At 34.9% G+C, this 21,473-nt stretch overlaps 1 protein-coding gene across 4 annotated transcripts in view; it reads right to left on the reverse strand.

Annotated features, from left to right (window-relative positions):
* DMXL1 (Dmx like 1) overlaps positions 1–21,473 on the reverse strand; it is a 132,733-nt gene that overhangs the window by 104,302 nt on the left and 6,958 nt on the right. For all 4 annotated transcript variants that reach the window (XM_069591714.1, XM_069591713.1, XM_069591712.1 and 1 more), the window contains exons 2-5: positions 14,957–15,082; positions 12,073–12,144; positions 9,019–9,097; positions 4,093–4,225 (exon numbers count right to left, since the gene is read on the reverse strand). In XM_069591714.1, coding sequence (XP_069447815.1) covers positions 4,093–4,225; positions 9,019–9,097; positions 12,073–12,144; positions 14,957–15,082 — 410 coding nt within the window. The remainder of the gene's footprint in view (positions 1–4,092; positions 4,226–9,018; positions 9,098–12,072; positions 12,145–14,956; positions 15,083–21,473) is intronic.

Genomic DNA, 21,473 nt, shown 5'->3' on the forward strand with positions numbered 1-21,473 from the left:
CAAGAGGCAGGTAGGTGGTCTGGTATTCCCATCTGTCTCAGAATTTTCCACAGTTTATTGTGATCCACACAGTCCAAGGCTTTGGCATAGTCAATAAAGCAGAAATAGATGTTTTTCTGGAACTCTCTTCCTTTTTCCATGATCCAGTGGATGTTGGCAATTTGATCTCTGGTTCCTCTGCCTTTTCTTAAACCAGCTTGAACATCTGGAAGTTCATGGTTCACATATAGCTGAAGCCTGCCTTGGAGAATTTTGAGCGTTACTTCACTAACGTGTGAGATGAGTGCAATTGTGCGGTAGTTTGAGCAATCTTTGGCATTGCCTTTCTTTGGGATTGGAATGAAAACTGACCTTTTTCAGTCCTGTGGCCACTGCTGAGTTTTCCAAATTTGCTGGCATATTGAGTGCAGCACTTTCACAGCATCATCTTTCAAGATTTGAAATAACTCAACTGGAATTCCATCACCTCCACTAGCTTTGTTCATAGTGATGCTTTCTAAGGCCCACTTGACTTCACATTCCAGGATGTCTGGCTCTAGGTGAGTGATCACACCATCGTGATTATTTGGGTCATGAAGATCTTTTTTGTATAGTTCTTCTGTGTATTCTTGCCACCTCTTCTTAATATCTTCTGCTTCTGTTAGGCCATACCATTTCTGTCCTTTATTGAGCCCATCTTTGCATGAAATGTTCCCTTGGTATCTCTCATTTTCTTGAAGAGATCTCTAGTCTTTCCCATTCTGTTGTTTTCCTCTATTTCTTTGCATCGATCACTGAGGAAGGCTTTCTTATCTCTCCTTGCTGTTCTTTGGAACTCTGCATTCAAATGGTTGTATCTTTCCTTTTCTCCTTTGCCTTTTGCTTTTCTATCTTTCACAGCTATTTGTAAGGCCTCCTCAGACAGCCATTTTGCTTTTTTGCATTTCTTTTTCTTGGGGATGGTCTTGATCCCTGTCTCCTGTACAATATCATGAACCTCATTCCATAGTTCATCAGACACTGTCTATCAGCTCTAGTCCCTTAAATCTATTTCTCACTTCCACTGTATAATCATAATGGATTTGATTTAGGTCATACTTGAATGGTTTAGTGGTTTTCCCTACTTTCTTCAATTTAAGTCTAAATTTGGCAATAAGGAGTTCATGATCTGAGCCACAGTGAGCTCCCAGTCTTGTTTTTACTGACTGTATAAAGCTTCTCCATCTTTGGCTGCAAAGAATATAATCAATCTGATTTCAGTGTTAGCCATCTGGAACTGTCCATATGTAGAATCTTCTCTGGTGTTGTTGGAAGAGGGTGTTTGCTATGACCAGTGCATTCTCTTGGCAAAACTGTATTAGACTTTGCCTTGCTTCATTCTGTACTCCAAGGCCAAATTCTCCCAGTACTCCAGGTGTTTCTTTACTTCCTGCTTTTGCATTCCTGTTCCCTATAATGAAAAGGACATCTTTTTTGGGTGTTAGTTCTAAAAGGTCTTGTAGGTCTTCACAGAACTATTCAACTTCAGCTTCTTCAACATTACTGCTTGGGGCATATACTTGGATTACCGTGATATTGAATGGTTTGCCTTGTAAATGAACAGAGATCATTCTGTTGTTTTTGAGATTGCATCCAAGTACTGTATTTCAGATTCTTCTGTTCACTATGATGGCTACTCCATTTCTTCTAAGGATCAATCTTCAGTTGATCCTAGAATAAAACTTGCACAGTTTCCAGTCCAAGGCTTAACTGTTTACTTAAATAATAAACCACTTCAAATAAATGAGAATGTCTAGTCCGAGTTACCAGGACTCTGTATAACTGTTTTTTTAACTTAAGATTTTTCTCCCTCTTCCAAATGTATGAAATACATTTCAAATTCTCAGTTCAATCCAAGAAGCCCCTTACCAGATTTGCAGTGACTACAGTACAGCAGTTCTTTGCTCTTCTCTCTCTGCAATCTTGTATGAAAGACTCAAAAGCAAAGCCACAGCTCTTTCTAAGGAATTATCTTTTTTGCAAAATCCTATTTCCTCTCTATATTTAAACCCTTTTTAATATCCATGATCTTACTATGGGGTGCAAAAGAACACAGAACTAGCTCCTTTGAAATCTCCTTTATAAATTCTATATATAGGAAATCTGCCTTACTCTGACTCTGGTATCTGATAGGTGGCTCAGTGGTCATAATCCCCCTGCCAATTCAGGAGAAGATACTGGGTTGGGAAAATCCCCTGGAGAAGGAAATAACAACCTATTCCAGTATTCTTGGCTTGGAAATACCATAGACAGAGGAGCCTAGTGGGCTACAGTTCATGGGTCTCAAGAAGAGATGGACACAACTTAGCAAGTAAACAACTGCTTCACATAAAACTGACTCAGGAAGAATGGCCTACCTTACATCCCGTCATACTGATTTACTGGTATATTGTTTATCTCCACCCATCCTATATTCTAAGCACTTTTACCACTGCCTAGAATATGATAAGCACTCAATATTTGTTGGAATGAATGAAAGAAATTTGGACTTGCTATCTAAAAAACATAAGAAAAATTAAGCCTACTGATTCATAGTTCCATAAAGTATGATACTAATTTTATGCTCTTATTAACAGTATATATTAGTTAGAATATCTTTTCTCTACTCACTCACTAGTAATAGATATTATTCATTCTTTTCTTTATGGATATTTTGCATTTCATGATTTTTGTATGAGGTCAGTCAACTCAATATGCTGCTCATTATTCACATATAATACTTCAAAAAAATTTTTCTTGAAACATTTTTCTCATTGTCTGTTTTTATTTACTTCTGAAATATCTACCTTCAAATTAATTTTTTAAATCTCCTTTTAAAAATGGCATTAACCCCAAACTGCATATATTTCCCATTGAGTTTTCGTTTTTTTTTTCCTTACAATCTTTTTGTTTCACGAAAGATTTTTATTGATACCTAAAACTATTAATTTTTTTTCCTTTTCTTTCTTTTCAGTTTTTAGCTGTGGTGCCATACTTAGAAAAATTTCCACAACTCTAAAATAGCACTTCTCATCTAATAGTGATAGCACACAAATGACAACTAATAGCCCAATATGCAATTTTTAATTTCCCAATAGTGACATTTTAAAAAGGTAAAAAGAAACAGGTGAAATTAATTATATATTTTACTTAATCCAATATATCAAAAACATTATCATTTCAGTATGTAATCAACTAAAACTTAGTAACACTTTCACACTCTTTTGCTTAAAACTTTTGAAATCCAGTGTGTATATTATACTTTTAGGACATCTCAATTCAGTCTAGCCATATTTCAAGTGCTCAAGTGAGATGTGGCTAGTTGCTATCATACCAGATATGGCAGTATTAAAATATGAGAATTTACTGGTATTTTCATCTAAATTTTTGTTGTTGTATACATATCGTTTTTTCTTCCTTTTAAATTTGTTTTGGTGCCAAGTATGAAGGGGATTCTAACTTTGCTTTCTCCTCCACAGAGCTAGCAAGTTGCCTTATTGATGTAAAATGCCACCTTACATACTGAAACTCTGTGTACTTGGGTTTAACCCTGGACCCTAATCTATCCATTCTTGTATCAACAACAAACGGCTTGATCTGTTGTAGCTTTAGAATTAGTTTTACTATACTGTATGTCTTCATTCTTTTCTTCTTTTAGAATTTTCCTTTTCTTGCCATATGTGTCCTTTTAATATTTTGAACTCCACTCACAAGTAGAAATTCTAATGAGATTGTGATAAGAGTGATATTCAACATATAGATTAATTTGGGAAAAATATCTTCTTCACAATGGGAAAATTCAGCCAAAAGTATGAAAGGTATCTTTGTCTTCCTTTTGTATAATTTAGAATGCTCTTATGGGCCTTACACATTTCTGCTTCTTCCTAGGCGTTTCATTCAACAACTTAAAAAAAAAAAGGATCTGCAGAGCATGGGAAATGGGGACTGTTCTATATATAAGAAAAGGTATGTCACAATTATAAAAAAAAATACTTTTTATGTTAGTATGCTTTTATACAAATGAAAATGCATTTATAATATCATAAGACCATACAAAATAGATTTATTCATTTAACCCCCTAACTAATTGCTTACTTGCACTGCCAAATGCACCTCCAATCCCCAAAGTTAAGATCTGTTTTATCTGGATTTTCATCTTCAGCTGGCTTCTCCAAGTTAGCACTGGACCAGAGTTGCAAACAGCTGGAACCAGTTAAAAGACGATTACCTGAAAAAATATGTATTATCCACCATAATTATTTAGGTATTTAATTAGTGACTTAAGTTACATGCTCAAGAGTTTCATATAATACTGTAAAGAACACAACTTTTTTAAAAAGTCAAATAAAAAGAGATTTGGGTTATGAGGGAGTAAAGCCATATTTTAACTTTGTTGAAGAAGCCTAGACAGAAAGGGGAACAGATCTTGTAATCTCTCCTTCAACAAACATTTAATGAGCACCATCTTTGTAACAGGCACTGTGCTAGGCACCGGTAATACACTGACAAATGAGACACTGTCCTTTTTCATGCTGGGTTCACATTCCAGTAGAGAAATATTATGAACAGAAGCATGGAAACACATGAGTTCAATATATTCCAGAGAATGCTTCATAATCTCCTTATGGTTAAGGGATAAAGCACATAGTATACCTAAGAAAAGAAGTAAGGTTGGGCGGGGGCGGGGGGAAGCCATCATATTGTGAAGCATTTTTGAGGTCTGTTAGGAGTTTAGTTTGTTACAAGCAGCTGGAAGTTAGAAGATTTTATATGGAGGGAGAGTTTGCAGAGTGTAGAATCTGTATTCTACAACAAGGGGTCTCAGCCGGGAGGGGGGTGTCAATAGATAGATGTGAAGAGGCATATAAACCTCCTCCAATAACATACATGCAAAAGTTATAGGTATACTATGAGCATTTTTCTAGAGATAACTCAGAATTTTCACCATACTTTCAAAAACCTCAGTACACAAAGAAGGATAAATATTCTCTATAATTCTAGAGAGAGACAAGATTAGGAAAAACATAAGATTCTAGGAAACCTGGTTAAATGACTATAATACACATAGATGGGAAATCATGAGGATCTGAATCAAATATTAAAGTCATAAGCATGGATTTGAAAGCCATTTCAAAAAAACAGAATTTTCAAGGCTTGACACCACATAAAAAATAGAAAGGTACAAGAGGTTTCAAGGATAGATCCCAACTATATGACTTGGATAACTGGTTAGAAGATTATTTTGTCAAACAAAGAAAATTAAAAAGTACAAACTTTGGCCAAAAAGCTGACAATAAATAAGGCATTCATCTTGGCAATAGAAGACTATGGATTTGTATCTCTCTGGAAAGATCACTTTATTTAAAAAGTGAGTCCGTGGCAAAACACTGACTTTAGATAGGAAATCCCTGTTTCTAAATGCCAAGTAAGTTACTTAATTAGCCATGTGAATTTGGTCAAGCTGGGCAACCTCTGAGACTCAGTTTTCTCACCTATAAAATTAGAAATTTGTATAGAGTTGTTTAAGAATTAGCTATTATATATATAATGTATCTGCCACAGGCTAGGCACTTAGCAGAAGCTCAATAAGTAGTAGCAGTTAGGTGGAAAGTCTCATCAGCAGTTCAGTCGCTCAGTCGTGTCCAACTCTTTGTGACCCCATGAATCGCAGCACGCCAGGCCTCCCTGTCCATCACCAACTCCCAGAGTTCACTCAGACTCACGTCCATGGAGTCAGTGATGCCATCCAGCCATCTCATCCTCTGTTGTCCCCTTCTCCTCCTGCCCCCAATTTCTCCCAGCATTAGAGTCTTTTCCAATGAGAAAGTCTCATAGATGGATAAAAACAGCCCAGACAGTACTAACAAGACATTCCATTTAAATACGGTTATTATTCCACTGTTGAGCTTACCAACAAACATACCTGTTCTTTTTTGGCTGAGATATAATTGACATGTACTATTATATTACTTTCAGTTTACAACACAATGATTCAATATTTTTATATAGTGTGAAATGACTACCACAGTAAGTCTAGTTAACGTTCTTCAACACATATGGTTACAATATTTTTTCTTGTGATCAGAACTTTTAAGATTTACTCTTTCTCTGAAACGGTTCAAATACACAGTACAGAATTAAGCATAGTTGCCATGTCATGCATTACATACCAGGATTTATTTCATAACTCATAACCTTCACCTATTTCATCTATTCTCCCCAACCCCACCCTTCTCCACCCACTACCTCTGACTTCTCAGTATCTGTGAATTCAATTTTGATAAGTTTTATTTAACATAAACTAAGGGTGAAATTAAGGTATGCCCCCAAATTAAGAAATTAATATAGAATGCAAAATAATTCACCTTAGTTACAGAATGAAACAAAAGTAGGTAGGGTATAGTATAATACATTGATTTGAACAGAAAGGGCAGAGGTATGGCTATCATAGGAGGGGGAAAAAAAGCATTAAGCCTAAAATAGTAAATCTTAGGATTTAAGCAAGATGCAATGGTGGGTCTGGTGGCAATACAAAGGTAATACAGTCAGTTTACTAACATCACTTGAAAAATATTCTTTATATCCAATGCCTGGCATATACTAATAAGGTATATTCATCAAAACTAAAATACTAATATTTCACTTAATATATTCTAAATCTGTTTATAAATAGTTACAAAGTTCATTTGAAAAAAACAAAGAGTTCCCAAATATATGTAACAATAATAACCCATTTCTGAACCAAACCTCTAAATTTTAAACTTTTGATTATGAAAAGAAAAATAATAAAATTTGCTGTGAATTTTAACTAAATCATGATTTAAAAGATAACCATCATGAACTATTGGCAAGTCACTAGCACATATGTTAAAAATAAGTAGTTATCTTCTAATAGAACTCTGTAATGATGATTTCAAAGGAACTAAAATACTATCAATATCCATAATAATATCAATGCTACCTTCTGAAGCATTAGTACTTACAGACCACAGGTACAGACGTTCCAAGCAACTACTAAGTGATTACTAAAGAACACTCACTTCAAATAAAAAATGTTTTTATTATAGTTATTCATAAGAGATTTCAAGTATCCAGTTCACTTGCTAACAATATTTTTTATAGTAAGTACTAAAATATCTTTTTACAGAAAGCATCAAGTACATTCATAATTAACCATTCTTGATATGTTAAGTAATCTGCTCATGATCACAAAACTTCTAGTCATATATATAAACATTTATTGACAGTTTAATATATGATGGGCCCCAGATAAATTACAGAATAAAATAGAATCTAAGACCTTGTCTAACAAAATAAATAAATAATTACAATAAATTGTAGTGCTATCACAGAATAACCGTATAATTTATCATCCAAACAGGAACACGTGTGAAAATAAAAGATAACACTATTAATAATTATATGAGAACAATAGGCATAAACTGGACATGAGTAACCTTATACATAGTAGAGTTAAATACAAAGTGCCTTACTAAATGCCAAATTTGAATCCAGGTTAAATTTTTACTCTTCTCACTGTATGCATAAAATACACATGCAAGATGCCAGCTAGCAACAAGCATCAAGCTCATGAGAGAAAATATTTTAAAACACTGTGAATTTTTAAAATCTGAAGTAATCTCTTTATCTTCTAAAACAATTTCACAAGGTTCTGAACTTTGTATTCTAAATTAACATTTTTTTCTCAGCCATTTTATCTACTATATGTAACTACATCTCATATCTGTGTATTCCTTTCATCAGTCACTCGATATGAACTGAGCACCTACAATGATAAGGGCACTGAAACAAGTTATTTCTCATTGAGGCTACTGTGAATGCACTTTTCAAAGGTAATTAAAATACAATATTTACCTTCCTGTTCCTCTTGTCTCTGATCATTCTAAGACACTGCTACCAGAAAAATCTGGCAAAATCATAAATCTTAGTTTGCCACTAGCCACATTCAAAAACCTATACACTTTATACAATTTAAAAGAATTAAGTTATTTAATTATTTACATGACTGTAAAGGCTTTCCATCTGCTGTATTCTTATCTCTTCACCAAACTCACTCCAGTCTCAATGAAGTACTAACCAGTAGCAGAACATATCCTATGCTTTCTTTCTCTGTTCCTCTGTTCACTCTGATAAACTGGTAAAAATTGCTTTAAGACTGTTTTTTAATGCAGAAATAGATAAGTGATACATATACACATTATTTCTTCTTAGAATTCACTTGTTTTTTTCCATCCTCAACCTATCCCCGCTCCCTGGTGGCTCAGATGGTAAACAGTCTGTCTGCAATATAAGAGACCAGGGTTTTGACTGGGTTGGAAAGATTCCCTGAAGAAGGGAATGGCTACCCACTTTGTTACTCTTGCCTGGGGAATTCCATGGATAGAGGAGCTTGGTGGGCTACAGACCATGGGGTCACAAAAAAGTGATATATATACACATTATCTCTTCTTAGAATTCACTTATTTTTTCCATCCTCAACCCATCCCCGCTCCCTGGTGGCTCAGATGGTAATGAATCTGCCTGCAATGCAGGAGACCAGGGTTTTGACTGGATTGGAAAGACCCCTGAAGAAGGGAATGGCTACCCACTTTGGTATTCTTGCCTGGGGAATTCCATGGACAGAGGACCTTGGCGGGCTACAGACCATGGGGTCACAAAGAATCTGGACACAAAAGTGACTAACACTTTCCCTTTCAACCTATCCCTACCCTCACTATCAAAGTCCATCTACTCTCACGTTAAAAGGCTCCCCTTCAATGAAACTTTGATTCTCCAGAGACAATTAGTGTCTGCTTCCCAAAACAACACATTCCTACAATAGCTGGACACTATTATGGTGCATATTTTCCTCATTTCAGTATAAGCTCTAAAATTACACAACTTGTTTTACTTACTTTTTTGTTCTTTATCATTTCACACAATGCAGAACCGAAATACATGAAAGTAAAAACAAGCAACAGTCTAGACAAGTATTATTTCAGTTAATCCTTCTTTTCTTACCTGCAGGATCCCAAGTTATATTGTGTGCTATGGAGTCCAGAAAAAATTGGCCACTTTTCTGCCACTGACTATATAATTCCTAAAATTTGAAAAAAAGGTCATTTAGTCTATTACTGGCATCTTCTCTGTCAAATGTATACACTGACACTAATTATTTTTAATAATACACGCACTCGTTTTTTTTGAGCTATAATTGAGCACTGAGTCATATTTGAAGAGAATAAAATGTTCAGGCTAGTCAAGAAAAATAAAGAGTATGTGATGGAGATCAATGAGAGCATATCCATTCCTGGAAGGTCCAAAAGTCTGTCTTTACTATATTTAGACAATCAATAAGTATCTGCCAACTAGGACAATATACGTATTAACCTCAAACTTTTAAAGTTACTATTATTACTTTATTATTATTATTATAGCTACAAAGGTTTAATTTTAAATATGTCTGTGTCTCTGCTACTTGAAGATCCCTCCTCTTCTACTGTTTCACCTTCACCTGAGGGCATATGGTAAGTGTGAAGATTCAGAATAAGAGATGTTAACACTGCTCTTATATAAATATAAAGGCTTTTCATCCCTTAAAGCAGTATTTTTCAAACTTTTTTAACATGCAAATCAGTAAGAAATACACATGGCACTGTAACCCAGAACACATATATGCATACACATAAATGCAATCTAAGTTTACTCTTAATACATGTGATGAACTCTAACATTTCTATTCTTTTTCATTTTCTTTTAAAGTCAGCTTGTGGCCTACTAAGTTGACTTCTCTAACCTCTAATAGATTGAGACCCATAAACACTCTCTGAGTGTAGTGGTTCCCATACTTTGGAATGAAAATAATGTGAAATGTTTACTAAAAAATCAGACTCAAGACCCATGCCCAAATGTTCAGATTCAAAAGGTCCAAGACTGGGCACAGGAATCTGTACTTTAAAACAACATCTCCAAGTTATTTTGATACAGGTGACCTGCTGAATATGCTTTCATGAAACACTATGTGGGCTTCCCTGGTGGCTCAGACAGTAAAGAATTCACCTGTGAAGCAGGAGACCTGGATTCAATCCCTGGGTTGGGAAGACTTCCTGGAGGAGGGCATGGCAACCCACTCCAGTATTCTTGCCTGGGGAATCGCCACGGATAGAGAAGCCTGGCAGGCTATAGTCCATGGGGTCGCAAAGAGTCAGACACAACTGAGCAACTAAGCACATTTTGCAGAAATGGCTCTCAATCATCAGAAGACTTCCTCTACAACTAGATGAATGAGTACGTAGGCACTATCCCACAGGTACAGATTTACAATTCCCCAGAGCAGGACCTGGACACACTGTCAACTAGTGATTCTGATGTGCACCTCTTGTGAAGAACTACCATCTTAACAGAATATTCCAGAATGTACAAATAAAACAATACTTTTATGAGGCTCTAAAGATTCTCTGATACTATATCTTGGAATTAAAGATTCTGAGCATCTTCCAAGTTAATAATTTTTCCATTTGATCCAGTTTTCCCTTTATTCATCAGGCTTTTTTTCCCTGCCCTCTCTGCAAACTCAGTGCTGCTACCAATAAACCAGCCTCTTCTTATTGAATTTTTCAGACTATTAAACAATTATAACTAGTACAAGAGTTATAACTGAAATTCTCAATTCTACTTTTATTAATAAAGGCATTTTAACATAACAAACTGATTTTTTAAAGTCAGTTATTTCATTCAACAAATATTTATTGACTAGTATTTGAAATACAGTGTTTTAGAAGGAACAGCCACCTATAAAATATGTTTTTAGTACTATCAACTACTAATTCCTAAGGGTATGAGAGCCTCTAACACTGGATTCATAGATAATAATATAAACACAAACAGAAATGACAGAAGTGTGGACTCTCCTTCCATGAAAGTTTTAAATGAACATCAATTAACCTAGAGAAAATATTTTTCATCAACACAAGGTAAGGAAAAAGAATCCTCACACCTAGGGATTAAGACAACTAGTTTCACTCTTAGAGCTATGGCTCAACTGCTGTTTCACTGCTCAAGTCACATATTTTTGAACCTCTGCTGCCCTATTTATAAAAAAAAATAACATCCGCCCAACTAGGAGGGAATTTGTAAGATATTAATAAGCTAAGTGAAAATGAAATGAAAACTGTTAAAAGATATATAAGATAAATCTATTATTAACACACTGTTTAATTTTTCACATTTAACACATTTCCAGTCTTTGAAATCAAGAATAAATAGATGTTAAACAATTTTGGTATTGAGCAAAGAACCTCTTAAGGCCGACGTGCTTAATATCAAACAGCTACAGAGCAGCAGATAAGTAAACCATTTCTATGACTCCTACGACAATGGTCTTTAGACCACACTATGCTGATCCTCTTTCACTTAAAATCAGTAGTTTAACCTTCAGTAGAGATGAGTAAAATACCCTGGGCTGCTATAATTAAGGGTATCAAAACACAAAAAAAATTTACTATATAACCTCAATATTTATAAACTATTGTTTTAAGAAACTTTCAGAACTATTCCTGAATATAGATTCCTTAGAAAGAAAAAACATTCACTGACCCACTAACAATTATTCCATGATTTAATAAGGGCAAGAAATTAAGTCCAAGGGGTATGTTAAGATTTTGAATAGAAATATGTCACTTTAAGAACAAAATATACAAAGAAAAAAGCTATACGAAAGAAGACCACAGAAACAAAAAACCAGTGCCACATATGACTGGACAATGAAGTCTGCCACTATTAATAAAGTAACTGACAAAGTTGTTGACTCTTCAAATACTTAATAAAAGAAAAAAAAGTGACAGACGGGGAAAAAAAGGCATTTCAAGATAATTCAGTGAGCACAATTTAGTTTAATTCTACTTCAATGAAACATTTACACATTTTAAAGAAGGAAGTGGCATTCAGCATGTTGTCTGTATTTACAGTGTACAATTCATACTGATTTATGTGACAATCACTCTAATTTTGTACTCTTAAAAATGTTATCTTTTAATACATATTTCCATTTCTAATAGAAAAAGATAAATCACTGACCAGATTTTTCTTTTGCTTCGGTAGGTTAACTGGTTCAAAAACAGAAATAACATTTCCATAGGATGCTGCAATCTTTTAAAAAGAAAGAACAAAGAAAACTTATAAATATGTTGTTACTTATGAATCAAAAGAGCAAAGGAAATGAATAGTATAACTTACAAAATACTCAACACAAAATTTCTTTCACCAATACTTGAGAATGTCAGTTTTGGGGGTTACCATATCTGGGTCAAAATCCCAGCACTGTCACTTACTGTATACCAGCAAGGTAATCTCTTTGAACCTCAGTTTCCCTAACTACATTTACAATATGTATTACATTATCTTCCTAGTAGAACTGAGGGCCAAAATAACATCTGTAAAGCATCTGGTAAAGAACACTAAATGTTAATTCCCTTCCTCACATAAGAAAATGTATTGATGCATTCCTTATAGAATTTGATGACTTAAAAATCAGTTTTTAGGTTACCTCTCCTCAAAAGTTCACAATTCTGTCACTGTACATTTAACTCACTGGAGATAAAACTTAGATCTATTCCTTCGTGAACTCTTTAAGAAGTATACTTTTTCAATATTCTACTTGAGTATCTTTAAAATTTACCGCTTAATCAATGAAAAATAAACCTTGCTGGCTCTGTTTTATGAAGTAGCTACAACTGCAGCCTGAGGGAGTCACAAATGAAGAATATTAAAACATCAGAAATCAGATATATAGATAGAATGAATGATCAGGAATAAAGATAAGAAATATAATCTAGTGAAGAAGAGTAAGAAATGAGGATATAACATACATATGGGAGTAGATATTTTTAAGTGTTCTGAGGAGTTCTGAGAATACAGAAATCTACACTGAGTTCATCCAGGAGTGTTTAGTTTGTGCCTTTATGTGAGGCTAGGATTTCAAACTGCAGTGAGTGTTCAATTTCAGAAATAGAGCACAGTATGAATACAAGTGTAAATATTAAAAGAAGTATGTTGGGAGGTGACTGACCATCAGCCCACCCAGAAAGAGAATAATGAACATGAGGCCAAAAAGGTAGGTGTGAGTGGGTTAAAGAAAGTCTCAAACCAAGGTGAACAACCTAAACTTTTCTAGAGTAATGGGAAACTAAGAACAGTTTAAAGCAAATGAATAACAAGTCAAATGCAGACAGACAAACAAGTCAAATGCAGACAAATTTTCTTAGGAAAACTAATCTGGTAGTACTACAAAGATAAAAACAGTAATGATAAAATATTGATGCCTATGGTATCAAAAAGCACTTCCTTCTAAAAGTTAAACACAAGTCCCAAATACCAAAACCTATAAATTTTCATCTTGATATCTTAAGGAATCATTTGATTATACTGATACTGTCTGTAAAACAAATGAAATGTACCCTTTATCAGAATGATTAGAAAACCAAATGACTTCTTCATTCTAACCTGGATTTCATGTAATATAGTAACCCACCAAGCTCCTCCGTCCATGGAATTCTCCAGGCAAGAACGCTGGAGTAGGTGGCCATCCCCTTCTCCAGCGGATCTTCCTGATCCAGGGATCGAACCCAGGTCTCCTGCATTTTAGGCAGATTCTTTACCATCTTAGCCACCAGGGAAGCCCATAGTATAGCTTATCCCAAAAAGATAATTCATATTGGAAATTACTAAAATTAGATTTCCAACATTAACCAGCCTCATGTGAATCTAGATGGTAGAAGTGAGTTTTCATATAATCAAGATTACAGAACTACAGAGCTAGGAGATAAAGCAAAAATGAAGAGAAAGGAAAAAAGTTTCAAGGATTTTGGGCACTCCATAATAAAAATCATTTTTGTAATACAGGGAGAATGAAAGACATGAACAAAAGAAAGACAGATAAGACACCTGCAACTCTACTGAAAGGAAGGGGTAGATGAATAACAAAACAAAAAACAGTAGTCCAAAAAAATAAGCAAAGACTACAAGAGTTGAAGCGACTTTACCATGAATATCTTTAAGCTAGGTCTGCAAACATAACTTTTCAGAATGGCAAGTTTACTAGGAATGATTAGATTAAAAATAAGGTTGGGACCATTTTGATTTCTCACACAAAAAGGTCTAACAGTATCACAGAGTCAAACAATATACTTTAAGTATCTAGCAAAAAAAAAATTACATTTGCAAAGTTCAGCCTAGTCTAGCTACAACTATATCTAGGCTTGGTCATCTATGCCTGTATGGTGCTATATTAAGCTCTATACTATACTGTTTGTAAGTATAACTCTCCCAACTCTGGTACTATACAGAAACCATATTTAACCTGATGTGAAATCATATAACCCATTTCTTTTGTTTTTGTTGCTATTTCACTTTCAAGGCAATTTTTTTCCTTTTCATATGTAAATAGAAGTTGACTGAATTTTTCACTTTTGTATAGACTTGGAATAAATTACTTAAAAAATTGTAGCATTTATGTTTATTTCTTTTTAACAAAGTTTATCCCCAAGTTACAAGGAGATAACTACCTGTTTAAAGACAAAGTAGGATTCTAACAATAATTTCTTTTCAGGAGTTTATTTCTAGACTGAAGTTTATTGTTATTCCTTTCCTTCAATCGAATAAATTTTGAAATAAGTAAGCTTTACATCTATTCTACAGGCAATAAATATTATATCTGTCAACTCACGGAGAAAATTATGCTATATTTCAAGATTATACAAGAATAAATTCCTGACAGTCTCTAAGATACATTTAAGTCAGGAATTTTGTTCTCTAGGGCACAGCTAGAGAGACCAAGAAATCTATAGCTACATTGTCTTGGAAACACAGTAAGTCTCTAATTCAACAAGAAATGATACTTCAGAGACTATACTCACAAAAACCATACTCAAAACAAATCTCATATTACCACAAGATTACAAACCTTGCCTTGCTGCATTGAACAATCTACACATCCTACTTGAATATTTCCATGTTTAGCTCCTGGGATTATTTGCAGTCTTTCAAAATCACTTCCCAGTATAACAATGTCACATCCAGATGCGTAAGCCTAAAAACAAAACAAAAAAGAACAAAATAAAATTAAAATGATAAAATTGTCAACAAAATATTTTCTCATATAAAACACTGGTATTAAATATTATGTTTTAACAGACAAATTTTAAATATTTTTTTAAAAATCTTTATTATTTGAGAATATTTCTCTTACCTCCCATATACAGATCCATCAGTCAGTCCTATCTGCAAAATATATACCAATTCCTTTCACTTCTTCCATCTTGATTGAATGCGACTGCACTTATCTAAACTACCATCATCTCTCTCCTGCATGATTGCTTATACTCTGATCACTTCCATTCTTGCTTCCCTCTACAACTCCTTTCCACACAAAGACAAAAGTGATCTTTTAAAAGTGTTCATTACACCAAGTAATTTTTCCTGATTAAGTCCCTTCAATAGTTGCTTCATTGGACTTGGAACAAAATCTCAACTTTTTACCAATGTCAATGCCCTAAATGATTACCCTAATTTCCCAAATCCATCTCAAGCTACTCTTTCATCCCTTCAAATGGCTCCTGCCCCTATATTACTCTTTTTTCTGTTCCTTGGACATACCAATCTTTTTCCACCTCAGGGTGGTTTACCTTGCTTCTTTGTCTGGTCTTTGTCTAACTTCTTTTCAACATTCAGGTCTCAGTTCCTCAATAGACTCATATTCTTGCTCCCTCTCCTCTAATGACTTTCTGGTTTTTTTCTTCATAGCATATACCACAATTTGTAAGTATCTTGCATGTTATCCATTTCCATCACTACAAGTTAAAGTCCACGGCAAAAAGGTAGGGTTCAAGTTTATCTTGTTCTCTGATCTTAGATCACAGAAGCATCTTCCATTTAAGAGCACATGACTGTCATCCTATGCTGTTATATGCAGCATAACTGAAAATAAAATATCCATCACAAACTGTTTTCCATCCTGGTAAGTTCTGAAAATCTCAGTAATTCCTTACTTTCTCATCTCTTTTGCACATATACATACAATTTACTTAATGCAAAAAATATTATACTTAATATATATACTTTATGACCATAAATCCTACAAAGGCCAAAATGGTTCTGCATGAGCTACAAAAAATATTACAAAAGGGATTTGAAAGAACAAATAAATCTGCTCACATTATCAAAAAAAATTAGGCCTGAACTGGCTGACAGCTTCTAGAGCGGCAGAGTGGGCTTGATTTTGACTTCTGATCTAGCGCTCCTTCAGTGGTAGCACAGGAACTTCCTTAGTTAAGCATGCTTGCCTGGGATCTTCCTAAAAGAACTGGGAGAAATCAAGTGCGGTTCTACTAGTGTCACTAGTGGAAAAAACTGGCTCAGAAAACAAACAAAAAACCTCATGATGGTCTGCTCACCTCTGTGTAAATACCCACGACAGGATCACAAGGCTTGTCACAAGATAAATTATCCTCAAGAATAAATTCCAAAAAGCAATTTAAGAAAACTTTTCATTAATGATCCTCTAAAATACCTTAATATTTTAGAAACTGATTTTCTCCTGAATTTTAAATTTTGATAAAATACTGTCACTGTTTACCAAAATATTATACTAAATGCAGAGTGTTTACAATTTAGATTTCCTTCTCACAACACAAGTCTGTTTCAATTTCCATTAGCCAGGATATATATATACATTTATTTATATACATATATATACACACACATATATACATGCACACATTTTAATATGTTCATAACCTCTGCCTTCTTTTCGTGTACTGCAATTATCTATCTAATTTTAGAGATTGTGTTGCACCTATTTCTGTCAATCATGATTAAATTTTCCTGAATCAAGTCTACAATTAATCCTGAGTATCTCACAAAATTATTGCTTAATTAATGTTTAATATGAGTATTGAACATTTTCAGACTTGATAAATGCAAAGTTATCTCAGAAATAGACACCTACCCAACAGAAAGATGCCAACTCATAATACATATAAACCGTGATCATTCAAAGACTTATCCAGTCCTGAATTACCCTTGCTTTTTTCCTGCTACTGTATTATATTATAACAGCCTGTCAGTTAATTTTTCCTTAGTGATAGTACTAGAGGATGCAAAGCTATCTATTCCTAATTTTGGTAACCAGTGAAGCTGCTCAGTCGTGTCTGACTCTTTGTGACCCCATGGGCTGTAGCCTACCAGGCTCCTCCATTCACGGAATTTTCCAGGCAAGAGTACTACAGTGAGTTGCCATTTCCTTCTCCAGGGGATCTTCCCGACCCAGGGATAGAACCTAGGACTCCCGCATTACAGGCAGACACTTTACCATTTGAGCCATCAGGGAAGCCCAATTCTGGTAAATTTTTAAGTCAAACAAATGTTATTGATCTTCATCTAGAATATCTCTCTCATTCAGTCTGCCCTTTCTTCTTTCAGAGTTACAATTAGTGGATGGCAATAAACTGGTAAATGGAAAAAACAAAAACAACAAAAAAAGAATATAACCAATTGTAGTCCATACTTCATGAGTTGGAGTATGGATAGTCCTTGGGGCTTTATAATACAAAAAAAAAAAAAAAATCTCCTGATTTTCTTGACTATAGAATTTTAATTTTTATAGTTTTTTGATAATGTAATTAATTAAACATCAGTTCAGTTCAGTCGCTCAGGCATGTCCGACTCTTTGCGACCCCATGAATCGCAGCACGCTAGGCCTCCCTGTCCATCACCAACTCCCGGAGTTCACATCACAAACTCACGTCCATTGAGTCAGTGATGCCATCCAGCCATCTCATCCTCTGTCGTCCCCTTCTCCTCCTGCCCCCAATCCCTCCCAGCATCAAGAGTCTTTTCCAATGAGTCAACTCTTCTCATGAGGTGGCCAAAGTACTGGCGTTTCAGCTTCAGCATCATTCCTTCCAAAGAAATCCCAGGGCTGATCGCCTTCAGAATGGACTGGTTGGATCTCCTTGCAGTCCAAGGGACTCTCAAGAGTCTTCTCCAACACCACAGTTCAAAAGCATCAATTCTTCGGCGCTCAGCTTTCTTCACAGTCCAACTCTCACATCCATACATGACCACTGGAAAAACCATAGCCTAGACTAGACGGACCTTAGTCGGCAAAATAATGTCTCTGCTTTTCAATACGCTATCTAGGTTGGTCATAACTTTTCTTCCAAGGAGTAAGCATCTTTTAACTTCATGGCTGCAGTCACCATCTGCAGTGATTTTGGAGCCCAAAAAAATAAAGTCTAACACTGTTTCCCCATCTATTTCCCATGAAGTGATGGGACCGGATGCCATGATCTTTGTTTTCTGAATGTTGAGCTTTAAGCCAACTTTTTCACTCTCCTCTTTCATCAAGAGGTTTTTTTAGTTCCTCTTCACTTTCTGCCATAAAGGTGGTGTCATCTGCATATCTGAGGTTATTGATATAAAATGCATTAAAGATTCAAACTATATTTGCATTTTGTTCTGTTTCTCAATTATTTTCAAGATTATGTAAGTATCTTCTTAAAAATCCTGCTATGCACAGAATACTGGTTGAATAAACTATAGTACATAGGTAAATGGAGTATTACACAGCTATAAAAAGAATGAGGAAGAAACCTATGAACTGACTTGGAGTGATTTCTAGGAGATAGTATTAAGTGAAAAATTAAGAAAATAAGTAGAAAAGGGCTGGCTGACTTGTCTTTGCCTGACCTACTTCACTTAGCATAATACCCTCTAGATCCACATATTTTGTCACAAATGTCAAAAGTTCACTCTTTTTTATGATTAATATTCCATTGTGTGTATGTGTGTGTGTAGGCATTGTGTGTACACATATATGGATGAAAATGAATGCATATGTGTATTTGTGTGTGTACATGTACATATGTATATATGAGTAATTTAATAATTTCAAAATTCATAACCAGCATCCATTGGTAGATGAATGAATAAAGAAAATATATATATACACATGGATACACACACACACCTACACATCTTTATTCATTCATTTACGAATGGATGCTAGTTATGATTTCTGAAACTTACTAACATCATAAATAAATCTATCAGAATGCGGGGTAAACAAATGAACTAACTACATTACAAAAAAAACTACATCTACACTGAAAGAAAGAAGGCATGAAAATACTTAGTAATTTATGAACACAGAATTTGACTAATATATTTTCAGCCTTGGAGACTGAGAACAAAAGAACTTTGGCACCAAAATTTTATATACACCAAAGCTATACAAGGACACTACGAAAACTACAGGCCAACTTCTCTGACGAATATAGATGCAAAAATCTTCAACAAAATACTCAAAGACTGATTTCAATAGCACACTAAAAAGATCGTACACCATATTTATCCCTGAGATGCAGGATGGTTCCATAAAAGCCATATATGACAAGCTCACAGCTAATGCAGTCAATGGTAAAAAGCTAAAAGCTTTCCTCCAAGATCAGGAACAAGACAAGGATGCCCACACTTTTACCAATTCTATTCAACCTAATATTGAAGTCCCAGCCAGAGTAATTAGGCAAGAAACAGAAATAAAATGCCTTTGAATCAGAAAGGAAGATATAATATTGCCTGTTTTCAGAATACAAGATACTACATATAGAAACCCTGAAGTCTCTACCAAAAAACTTCTATAACTAGTAAAGTCAGCAAAGTTGCAGAATCCAAAACCAACATAAAAAAATAACTGCATTTCTGTACACTAACAATAGACTATTCAAAAAAGAAATTAAGGAAACAATCCAATCCTCAACAGCATCAAAAAGAATAAAATACTTTAGAATAACTTTAACCAGGTAAAAAGTCTTGGACACTGAAAACGATCAAGACACAGATTAAAGAAACTGAAGATTACACAAATAAATGAAAAGATGCTTTTTGTTTTCAAATTAGAAGAGTTAATATCATTACAATGTCCATACTACACAAAACCATTTATAGATTCAATGTAATTTCTATCAAAATTCCAGTAGCATTTTTCACACAGAGGAAAAAAAAAAATCCTAAAATTCACATGGAATCACAAAAGATCCCAAATAGCCAAAGTGATCTTAAGGAATCACTAAGCTGGAATCATCACATTTCCTGATTTCAAACTATATTACAAAACTATAATAATCCAAGCAATATGGTATCAGCATAAAAACAGACCCAGAGACCTAAGGAACAGAATCATAAGCCCAGACATAACCTACACATATATGGTCAACTAATTGTTGACAAAGGTGCCAAGAATATACAATAGAGAAAAGATAGTTTCTTCAATAAGTTGACACTGGGAAAACTGGACGTCCCTGTGCAAAAGAATGAAACTGAACCCGTGTCTTACATCACACAAAGAAACTCAAAAATGAATCAAAAACTAAACTTGAAAAATAAAACTGGAAACAACAAAACTCCTAGAAGAAAACATAGGGGGAAAGCCCCTTGACAATCAGTGATGATTAATTGAACACCAAAAGCACAAGCAACAAAAGCAGTAATAAATAAGAGTACATTGAACTGCAAAGCTTCTGCACAGCAAAAGAAACCATCAACAAAATGAAAAAGTAACCTTCAAAATGGGAGAAAGTATGTCCAAATCTTATCTGATAAAAAAGTTATTATCTAAAATATATAAAGAACTCATAATTCAATAGCAAAAACAATCCAGTTAAAAATGGGCAGGGGACTCAAATAGACATTTTTCCAAAGAAGAGGTACTGATGGTCAATAGGTACATGAAAAGACATTCAATATCCCTAATCATCAGGGAAATGCCGATCAAAACTGGATGAGATATCACCTCACACCCATTAGGATGCTATCATCAAAAAGATAAAAGATAAGTGTTGGTAAAAATGTGAAGAAAAGGAATCCTTGTGTACTCTTGGTGAGAAGGTAAACTGGCATAGCCACTGTGAAAAACAATATGGAAGGTCTAGTGTGGTCTAGTGGTTAAGAATCTGCCTGCCAGTGCAGGAACAGAGGTTCAGTTCCCGGTTCACATGATTCCACATGTGGCAAGGCGACTAAGCCTGTGGGCCCCAACTGCTGAGCCCACACTCTAGAGTGCAAATGCCACAACTACTGAGACTGCGTGCTGCAGCTACTGAAGCCCATGCACCCCACAGCCCATGTCCACAACAGGAGAAGCCACTGCAGTGAGAAGCACATGCACTGCAGCTAGAGGGTAGTCCCCACTCGCTGCAACTAGATAAAGCCCACGCACAGCAATGAAGACACAGCACAGGCAAAAGAAACAAACACAAAAACAAGCACACAACAACAGTATGGAACAGTCCTGAAAAAATTAAAAGCAAAACTACCCTATGTTCCACCAATTCAACTTCTAGGACGATATCCAAAGATGATGAAGTCACTGTAAGAGATACCTGCACTCCCATATTCATTTCAGCCTTGTTCATAAAAGCCAC

This window comes from Ovis canadensis, chromosome 5, assembly GCF_042477335.2.
Source record: "Ovis canadensis isolate MfBH-ARS-UI-01 breed Bighorn chromosome 5, ARS-UI_OviCan_v2, whole genome shotgun sequence".
Lineage (NCBI taxonomy): Eukaryota > Metazoa > Chordata > Mammalia > Artiodactyla > Bovidae > Ovis > Ovis canadensis.